Source organism: Alligator mississippiensis, chromosome 2 (genome assembly GCF_030867095.1).
Source record: "Alligator mississippiensis isolate rAllMis1 chromosome 2, rAllMis1, whole genome shotgun sequence".
Taxonomy (NCBI): domain Eukaryota; kingdom Metazoa; phylum Chordata; order Crocodylia; family Alligatoridae; genus Alligator; species Alligator mississippiensis.
In genome coordinates this window covers 165909121-165919682 of record NC_081825.1, presented here as the reverse complement: position 1 = coordinate 165919682, position 10562 = coordinate 165909121, and the positions used below count along the sequence as shown (strand labels likewise).

Genomic DNA, 10562 nt, shown 5'->3' with positions numbered 1-10562 from the left:
TCCCCTGTGTTTCAGGGCACCATGCCGGTTGGCCTTGGCCACACCTCTGCATCTGCTGCTACAGCAGTGAGGGGGGAGTGCCAGGTGGACTCCTGCTCGGGTCTGTGCTCGTGGGACAGGGAGAGGGGAATTAAATCCCCTTCCTGGTCAGTTCACTTCAGGCTACTGCTGGGCCTGGCCACATCCCCACTGCTGGAGCAGTGACCAAAGAAATCCCTGGCAGGCCCATGCTAGTGTGATAAGGGGGGGCAGGAATAAATCTTTTCCTTGCTCCCTTTGCCTTAGGGGAGCCAGCATCTGCCTGCAGGTGCAATGTTAGGGAGCAGAGGGGTGGGGCCAGGCCTGATCCACTGGAGCAGACAGCACAGACCTGCCCAGGGCTGCAGAGCATGCTGGGATGCTGGGGGACTCTGGTTTAACTTAAACCAGGAAGGGGTCTGGGACAGAAGTTCCATAAACCAGTGTGAGCTCTATCAGTTAAGTCGGATACCACATTCAACCAGGTTTATCTCAAACTGGTTTCAATCATTTTGAAACTGGTTTATGTGTAGTGAACTTATGTTCTGTTACAAGGTTAAGCCAGTTTCCGCTCACTTAAACTGGTTTATGTGTAACTTCTGTTCCTAGCCTTATGGTCTAGGGGTAGCTTTTCCTATCTCCTTACCCTTTCATTTCCATCTCTTGTAAAATAGTTGAAAAGTCCATCATTTTATAACAGTGATTATAATTACTACAGGCCAAATTTTGATACCCGTACTCCATTCCAGGGACAACTGGCTCTGCAGATGGCCTTCTTGATTTCAATGATAGTTGAAGAAGACTATCAAAATTACAGCCAGAAGAAGTGATTCTTACTTTTGAGGTGCCCCATTCAAAACATACAACATGATCAGGGTCCCTACATTGCACCAGCATAATGGCAGTGGGATGGGAATTACCAAACAATGAAGGGATTATATTTGTATAGGAAATACATATTTTTAGGCTGGCAAATAATCTAACACACAATACCTATTTTATATGCCTTCCTGTAAAGGAAAGATAGAGTTCATATTTCTTTTGGAAATACTCAAGGTATTGCCTAAAGACACTACTCCCTGCCTGTAAGACTGATGCTGATTAAAATTGAGAAGCGTTCTTACTACACCACTCAAAGGAGGTGTTGGTACAAAGTGAAATATTTAGAGACAAAAGTAGAGCTGGTTGAAAATTTAAGCAGCAGTGTCATGATTAAATTTCATGTTTAAATACCTGGGTTCCAGGTAACTTTTTGTTCACAGCTTTGTAGTATTGTTGAATTTAAGAGTATTTATAGTCATGAGGTTTTTCCCAAAACATGTATTAATTCATCCAAAAAATCTCTGCCATATGTACATTGTTCTCTTTATCTGCTAGTATTTATTTGCCAGCCTAAGGGTTCACAGCAGAAACAATACCATAGGACATCGATGATGAGGGACACAGTGAAAACAGTAAGCTATGAATGAACTATGTGTAAAGCAGGCTGAGGATTATTAATCAAGGTTATGTCAACCCTGCAACTGGGAGGTGCCTTTACACCATGTATAGGCATAGCTAAGCTATCTTTAATTTAGTGAGCCCAGGGAAGAATTGTAACAGAAATAGGAAGGTACAGACTCTAGTCAGGACTGTATAACTCTCTTGGGCACTTTGGATTTGTAGTGGAATTGCTGGTGAAATGTAGAAAGACATCTTTGTTGCAATTCTTACCTGCTCTAGTTAAATTAAAACTACCTTGGATGTGCTACATGTGCTGCCCTCACAGCTTCCACTGCAATGTGGAAATCCCTCAGACTACTGGGTGAATGCAAAGCATGTTCACAAATGTCAGGACTGGTTTGTTGAATGACTCACAAATTAAAATTCATTTGCAATGTGCATTTTCTCAAGGAGTACAGCAATCAGGGGAATTGTTCAGATGTGGATGATCTGAAAGATGGAACTCTTAGCAATGAGAGATGTATAATGAAGGATAGTGGAGTGGGATCAGGCAGGAGAATCTCAAACCAGGCATTAGGAGAGGGAAATGGAAGGGAGGGGGTGTTTTGTTTTGTTTTTAACATATCGCTACATGATGGGGCTCAACATTTCGCTGTTTTAAGGCAATACGTTTGGAATTTTCTAGCCCACATGGTGAACCCCGCTATGCCTGAAAACATGAAGAAAACAAATTCCAAAGGCTAAAACTCCAAGAGGCAAGTGAGGGTGCAAAGAAACTTCCCCACCAAATTCAAATTAATCATTTTGGGAATCTGAATTGTAGTTTCTGAACACTGAAACTGGTAACACTACCTGCAGCAGAACCAATGCAGGTCTCTTGTGCTACAATAATGTAGAAATTCAAGTGAGCAGACTCTGGTATACAGTGTTATCTGTTTGGGTTTGCATTAAGTATCTGTCCTTTTGTCAGGAATACTATTACAGAAAACTGTGCACCAAAAATTCAGAAAAGGCTAATGAAATGAAAACATCCTACTGTGGAGCATTGCAAGCTGTAAGCTTAGGTGACCATCAAGTGGGGAGCAAGTGTCAAGAGTCAGGGAGCTTCTACTGAGAAAGGCCTGGTCTTCAGTCCAGCATTTTCAAACACCTATTGACTGCAAAAGCTTCTCGTATTTCCTTCTCTGGTATACCAATGTACAGGGGAAAGGTGGGCTTACAAACAATATCTCTTAGGTTCTTTATAGTCTTAAAGAACATCACCCAATCTTTGGATTGTACCTGGAGCTGGACAGGAAGCCAGTGGTAAGACCTGAGCCCAGCTGTTACCTGGTAACAGAGGCTCACCCCATTTGGATAGCAGCAGCTGCACTCAGCACCAGTGGGAGCTTTCAAGTGAACTTCCAAGTTATCTGTAAGAGGAGACGGGCAGACTGTCTGCTGGCATAAACTTGAGTAGCTCAATGTGCATCTTGAGAAGCAGCACCACCATTACCACCCTCTTAGTTGCCTAAAGACACATCAACACATGCAATTAATGCAATAAAATAATTCTTCCTGGAGAGCGCAGCTATATGTGCTCCCTGTTGGCAGCAAATCTGCTCCCAATGGGAACAGCCCAGTGCAGAGCTGCTCCAGCCCTGCTCTAGCTCCCTACCCCAGTCAGGGGGAGCTCCAGGCTCACCCTGGGTGCTAGCCCAGGGGCTGGCAGGAAGCACAGGTCTAGTCCCCATGAGCACCAGCCTAGGAGAGCTCTGCTGGCTGTAGCGGCAACTGTCTCCTGGCCCCGTGCACATCGGGAGGGGTCATGATGTGCATAGGGCCAGGAGACAGCTGCTGCTGCAGAGCTCTCTTGGCCCCCTGCACATGGAGCAAGCCCTGTGCCCAGCAGGTCTTCCCCATGCAGCCAGGACCTGGCCCAGAGATGTTCCTTCTGGGGCATCTTCCAGCCAGCTCCAGGCTGTGTGAGTATTTTCCTGAGCAGCCCATGGCTGGCTGGGAACTGTCCCAGAAGAAGGGCAGTTTCTGATCAGCTCTGAGCTGGGGAAATCCTTGCACAGCCTGGAGCTGGCTGGGACCTGCCCCAGAAAGGAAAGTCCTAGCCAGCCCCAGGCTGCTCAGGTTGCTGCCCCTGTTCCTGGCCAACCCTGGGTTGGGTGAGGAAGCAGGGAGGTCCTGAATCCCAGCACTGATTGCTTCCTAGCTCCTGTGGGGAGCCAGGAGTTGAGTAGCACCAGGACTGGGGTAGTTCCCCATCCTGGGGTATTTTGCCCCACTAGTGTTGGGGCTGACCAGGAGCAAATTTACTCCCAGTCAGCATCTATACATGTGCTACTGCACAGTATCTATTGCTCAGTTAGTTTACTACCTGTATTTACAGGTAGTAAGTAACTGCACACTAGACTAATTTACTTTGCAGTAAATTTACACACATGTAGATGGTGGCACTTTACTATGCAGTAGATTACTGTGCAGTAAAGCATCTTGTGCAGACACACCCTAAGTCCTTTATTGCAATGGTGCTCAAATGTCTGGCCTTGCAGGCTGGATGAGTGCCAAAGGACTAGTCTGTGGGCTGGATCCCACAGGCACCAGCCTGATCCCAGGCATGGCCCAACCCTTCATGCTGGATCTGGCCTGTGTGCTGGCCACACTGCATGGCAGTGTGGGCCAGCACATGAGGCCATGTCATTCAGGGCCATGTCATTTAGCTTGCAGGTCTTCCCACAGGGCCTGAAATTTGGTAGTAGGGGAATGGCAATTAACACTGCCACTGCTCCCACCACCAAATTTACAAATCTGTGGGGAGACCCATGAACCAGATGATATGGCCTTGTGGGCCAGAGGTTGAGCACCACTGGATCCTGCCCTTAGTGCTAGACTTATGTCTTCTTTCCAGATCATGCAGATATCATTTTACCCTTGCAAATAAAAAAGAACATTCAGGTACCCTTTCAGATGAAATTTGAAAAGCCTGAAATGGAAAAAGAGGTTTCTATGCTGCTGACTGGATAAAGGGAGAAAGGAGGAGTTTAACTGAAGTCTTTTAAAACCAGCAGTGAACTGAATGGTTTCTCACACACTTCCTTTCTCAGATATTAATGAAAACAGGTCACATCTGGTTCTCTAATGCCTTGCAGCTTGTGTAATCATAAATAAGCAGGCAAAGTGAGCTTCAGATACTTTCATGGGCACAACTGTGTGGTGAATGCTGGTGTGGCAGCATTTTGCACAGGATTAAATTGCAAGACAAGATGCAGAGTAGTGAAGAACCAGGAGTCTTTCAGAAAAGAAAACACTGTGGGCACATCCAGACAAGTGTGCAAGTGCATTTCCCTGGGGACAAATAGCAACGGTGCAATATATGCTGCTGCTACTTGTCCCCAGGGAACGCCCATGCACGCATGCTCTGGTGCATGGCAAGTTGCCCCAGGTGGGGTAGGGGAGGTTGGGGCCAGGACCTGGTATACTGGGGGCCTCCCAGGGCTCCAGCAGTGGCAATCTGGCAGCAGGGAGCCTGGCCAGCAGCTGAAATGTGGCTCTACCTGGCCAGGCTCCGGTTACAGACAGTGCATTCTGCCACCATGTGTACCACCCTGCTTTTTCCAGTGTGGGATTTTTTGGGACTGGTATCAAAAAACCCCCAAGCTGCAAATTAGTAGTGCAGGGAATGCCTGCATGTGTGGTGAGTGCAGTGCCACAGGTGGGTCTGTGGCACCACATACTGCACATGTGCTCATCTGGATGTGCCCCTTATGACCAAAGATCCCTCTGTGGCATGCTGCAGCATTGGCTCACTAATGTTATGAAGGAAAGAGAGCCCTAATTCCCTGAATTATCACTGTATTAAACTTTTCTCCAGAGAGATTCTCCTATGTAGTCTAAAGTTCTGTATCTGCTCATGGAGCATTAGAGTCAATACTAGGACAGGAGTGTGATGCATTGTGAAATGAGCTCTGAACAGACTCATTTTTTATCCAGAGGCAAGGAGTCTTGGGGTCAATTCAGATCTCAGCCTTCTCCTTCACTTTGAAAGACACTGGGTGCATCTACACAAGACGCTCACTGCACAGTAGCCAAGCAATATTGTGCAGTAGCACATCACAATACAGACAGTGCTAATACAATACTGCCCGGCATTATTAGGCTATTGCTCAGTAGCATTACCTAAAAGAAAGTCACCAGCACTACTGTGCAGTAACTTGGGCTACTGTGCATTTATTTAGTACTTGCTAATAGAAGTACTAAATAAATGTACAATAATGACTGTGGAGTAGCATCTCGTGTAGACACGCCTACTGTCAGCTTGCCCACTGTCAACTTTTGGGGTCTTCTCTACCACAGGTTCAGGAGGCACCTATCACTGTTCTGTGGTATACAGCTTTATTAGCCCTCATCTAAAGAGTGCAACACTACAGCTGGAAGACACTGAAAGAAAACCTCTTTCCCCCAGGCTCTGAGTGCAACAGTGCCTGAGAAATGTGCCTGACTGAGACGTCAGGAGGCCAAAGTGCTCTGTTTGTGTGCTGACCTGTACAGGCTTCACTTGTGGTAAGCAGCACAAAGAGTTGAAGGCCAAATTCTGCCAGGTGGGAGTGGACAAATAATCCTGCCTCCCCTCCCCCAACTTACTGGGTACTTATTTAACATGAAGAATAAAAACAACTAAGGTAGGAGTGAGCAGGACTTTTTCCAGCCCCTGTTCCTACCCTGGTCTTCCTGTGTATCTTTTCCTAATAAGATACGAGTAATGTACACTATGACTCTCATCCTCTCTGCTTCCTGTCTGATTGCTTTTCCAGCTACTCTTCACTTCTAGAGTACCATTTGGCTGTCTCTGAGGAGACATTGTGTCAATTCTAGGCCAGGGAGCACCCCAACTCTGTGTGCAGGAGTCCTCTAGAATGGATCAGCATTATCCATACTCTATCTCTGAATCCAAGGGAGCAAACACATGAGAGAAAATAATGGTTAAGATGATGAAGAAATGACAGCCTAGATTTAGTTCTGCGAAAGGAAGCAGCAAGACTACCTTGCCACCTCTTTGCAAGAAGTAGCTAGTGAGTGTAGGCCCTTTGAATGCATTTGGGCAGGATGAAATCAATCAGAAACCAACAATGGGCTACACACAGTGGAGCAGTCTAGTGTCTCCCAGGGCTGGAATGACCCCTAGCGGAACTGCACTAAATCCCAAGTGTGGGTTTCAGAGCAGGTGAAATGCAGTCTGCTCTTGATGATGGTGTTTGTCATCTGTTGTGGGTCTAATGAAGAAAGGGTATTTGAAGAAGTCTAGTACTGGAATCAGTAGCTTTCAAGCAGATGTGCTTTTTCTTCTATGTAGTTATTTTTTCTTACCCAGGACTTTTGGGGTAATGCTATTAGTCTAGCAGCTTGAATTGTGTCTTTATCATCTTGCATTTCAAACCTTGTATGCCAGCTCCTCTGCTCTGGGAGACATGCTCCCATAGGCCCTTTTGCCCTAGTATTTTCTGCCCATACTACCAGGAGCTGTGTGAACCTCATCTTTCCTGTCCCAGATCTGGTATTTGTCTGTGCAGTGTTCAGTGTTTTTTACATTGATTTTCCCTTTTTTACAATAGATTTTTATTTTCTCCTTCTTGAAATATATTTCTACAGATTTCTAGCTTTTTAGACAGAGGCTTTTCCATCGTACAATATTCCATACTTTTCCTTCACTATTGTCCTATAGCCAGGAGTGCGAGAGAACTTGATCAGCAAGCTAGGAGGTAAAAATTATAGATCTTTGCATAAACTTGAGGTCCTTCACTCCACAGGGTACCTTCAGCAGAGCATTCACCTTTGAATGATCTATTTCAGGGGGAATGGAAGAAGGTCAGTATATGAGTGTAGGATAAAGAGCATAAGTAAGGGAAAAAAAGGAGTTTGTTTGCATCTCTTGTTTGAAATGAGATAACCCAAGTTACAAATGTCTATTTGCCTAAATTCTGAAAGACTAATGAATTTACAAGGCCTTTTTGTGACAAGTTGTCCAACTAACAAACATAATAAGCAAATAATTTTATCTGTTTAATTATTAGCAGGAATATCCCCAAAGTTCTAATCTTATATATATATATATATATATATATATATATATATATATATGATCAGAAAAGGGTTTTTCATTAACCACACTTAACTTCAGAAGAGTATAAAAGAAAATTCTTTTTTTTTTTGCATCTTTCTACCTTCCCTGTGCAGTCCAGCACCACCATCCTAAAAATTCCGACATAATGAAGTGGGGAACATTAATTTCTTTTCTTTTCGTTGTAAGCCTTACAATAGCAAAAGCCCTGCCCAGAAGTTATCGGGATGTAGGTAAGACTATTTATTGTATGCTAACTATATACTTTCAGATTATACTAATGGCTACAACAGGATGTTTGTACATGTGTGGGGATCTTGGAGGGTCACTGTCATTTCTAGCCTGGTCTTGTGGGGAGTACATGCCATCACCATGCCATACTGCTATAGTAGCCCTGATCCCATTCTCACTGAAGCTGATGGCCACATTCAAATTAGAGCAAGGTCTGACTCATTACATACTCCTGACTAAGAATTGGCTATTACCTTTCAAATCCAGAGGGGCTGGGCACTGAGGCTGGGTTTGTGAATGTGATTTAGAATTTGCTGAAGGTGCTGAGTCACTCTTGAAGAAATGCAAAACTCTACAACTCTTGGTTTGGAGATGATACCTTTTATTAGGCCAACTAAGAAATCGCCAGAAAATATCTTTTTCTGCAAGCTTTCAGGCACCCACACCCTTCCTCAGGCTCAGGGAAAATTAAAGATGGTAAAAAGTCCCCATAGGTAGAAAATAAACTTCATTTTTGCAAGAGGAAGCTGAAGGTGGAAGTCTGTCCCTCTGGGTCTATGAGAGGGTCTTTGTGAGTTGCTCTTTGATGTGCAGTTAAAATTCAAATAAAATTTGAATAAAATGCTGAATTTTAGCCGATTTTGGATTTAAACTTCACTGCTGAGCAACAAGAAAGATTTCTACACCTCCTTGCCTGTCTGCCAGCTGACACCACCAGGGAAGAAATTCTGCCTTATCTGCACATCAAAGAGCAACTCACAAAGACCCTCTCATGGACCCAGAGGGACAGACTTCCACCTTCAGCCTCCCCTGTGTAAAAATTAAGTTTATTTTTTACCTATGGGGACTTTTTACCATCTTTAATTTTCTCTGAGCCTGAGGAAAGGAGTGTGTGCCTAAAAGTTTGCAGAAAAAGATTTTTTGCGATTTCTTAGTTGGTCTAATAAAAGGTATCAATTCTGAACCAAGAGTTCTTTTTGTCTCAGACCAAAATGGCTACCAGATGCATCCCTGAGTCACTCTTGAGACACGTGATGTTCCTTTGCAGGCAAGTTGCTCTCACCTTCCTCATGTAAGTTAGCAGGAGCTTTGCATCAGTCAAATGAGCAGGATTTTATATTTCATGTAGAATACTCAGTGACACTCTTAGTACAATCAATTGTTATATATTGACTTTATATATTGGTTTAGAAAAATAAATTGGGTAAAATATTTAGCCATTTAAGCCCCAGTTCTGCAACTCTTTTAAGCTGAAAACCCATTGGCTTTGGTAGGACTATTTATCCTTAGAACTGGAAATCTAGAAAATATTTTTCAGTACCAAATAATCAGCCCCAGGTTTGTTGCTATTTAATGCTTTGAGAATCCATGCCATACAATGCTGTTTTTGTTCAGAGGTGGACAATATGAAGGATAGTTTTGAGCCTGTAGTGCATACATGAGCTGCTTCTTGCACACTTTAGAAGCTTCATCATACTGACGCAATGATCAGTCTTTCAGGTTGGAAGGCCACAGGCTTTATAAAATGCTTTGACAGTGTAAGACACAATTCTAGACATATCTTCATCACTTCTTTTTACATGTTCAGATGTCTTGCGAGTGGGACACAGTGGGCTTCATTTTTCTATGGCCTTGGGTCTTTGCAATTGATGCAGACCCAGTTCAAAGCAAGTGTAAACTTTTATGGGGTGGTAATTTTTTGCACCCACTTGGCAGAAGTATAAATAACCATGCAGGGTGAATTGGAGTAACAGGGCCCCTGAAAAGAGAAGTTCTTGATAAAAATGTCAGAAAATTCCCAGACTGATCAAGAGCTCAAGAAGTTCTAGGTTAAAAATCAGGTTTCCTTCAACATACACAGGCAAACATCTTAGTTTTCATAATTGACTTCTTTCCCACTGTGTCCCATGGTCATCACTTCTTTCACTTCAACAATGTTGTACCACAGCCTTTGATGTTGATAGGGGGAGGCTTGTTAGAACAGAAGAATATTTTTTTACATAATCTTTAGTTATTTTAGGTCCATTCTGTTTCCCTGTGCCAAATTCTAGGCTACATTCAGAGAGTGCATCTCCATTAACTTTAGTTGAAGTTCATTCACACATACAGTGATGAGTTTAATAGTTTAACTCAATTTGGTTGTTAAGCCTTAAGATACTGTCTGAACAACTCACATAGCCTCATTACTCTGATATCTGAACACCTCACAAACTTGAATATACTTCCCACAACTCGCCTGTGAGGAAGGAAAGTCTCATTATTCCTATTGTGCACATTGGGAAGTAAAGCACAGAAAGAGTGTGGGACTTGTCTAAGGCCACAAAGGATATCTGTGACAGAATAGGCTTAAAAATCTCATCTCCAAAGTCCAAGGCCACTGCCCTGCCCACTTTCTTTCCTTTCTTATGGAATTATGTATTTTATGAAGCACTCATAATAAGTCTTTGAGTCACCTAATGTTTTCTTTTCTTTTCAGGGGAAAAAAACATTATCCGTGAACGTTTTGCTGAGCTAGGAGAACAAAATTTTAGAGCCATGTAAGTCTTATCTAGAAAAATCTACTTAAAAAGTTGCTGGCAATAATCCTTATTCTGGGTTTCTATCTGATTAAAAAATAAAAATACAAGTATTAGACAGATGCTGGAAAAAATATAGACAGTATGAAAGCTGATATTTACAAAAATGAAATAAATCAGAGGTGAATGTCAGAAGGTTGCCAGCAAGTTACTGTTCCTCTTGGTGCTACTGCTGGTGGTATATTTCA

The 10562-nt window shown here is 43.4% G+C and overlaps 1 protein-coding gene across 1 annotated transcript in view; it reads left to right on the top strand.

The window, feature by feature from the left end:
- Positions 1-7613: 7613 nt before the first annotated feature.
- Positions 7614-10562, top strand: part of LOC102575141 (alpha-fetoprotein) — a 30490-nt gene continuing 27541 nt past the window's right edge. The window contains exons 1-2 of the mRNA XM_019493541.2: positions 7614-7800; positions 10275-10335. Of these exons, the coding sequence (XP_019349086.1) occupies positions 7716-7800; positions 10275-10335 (146 nt within the window). The 5' untranslated portion in view covers positions 7614-7715. The remainder of the gene's footprint in view (positions 7801-10274; positions 10336-10562) is intronic.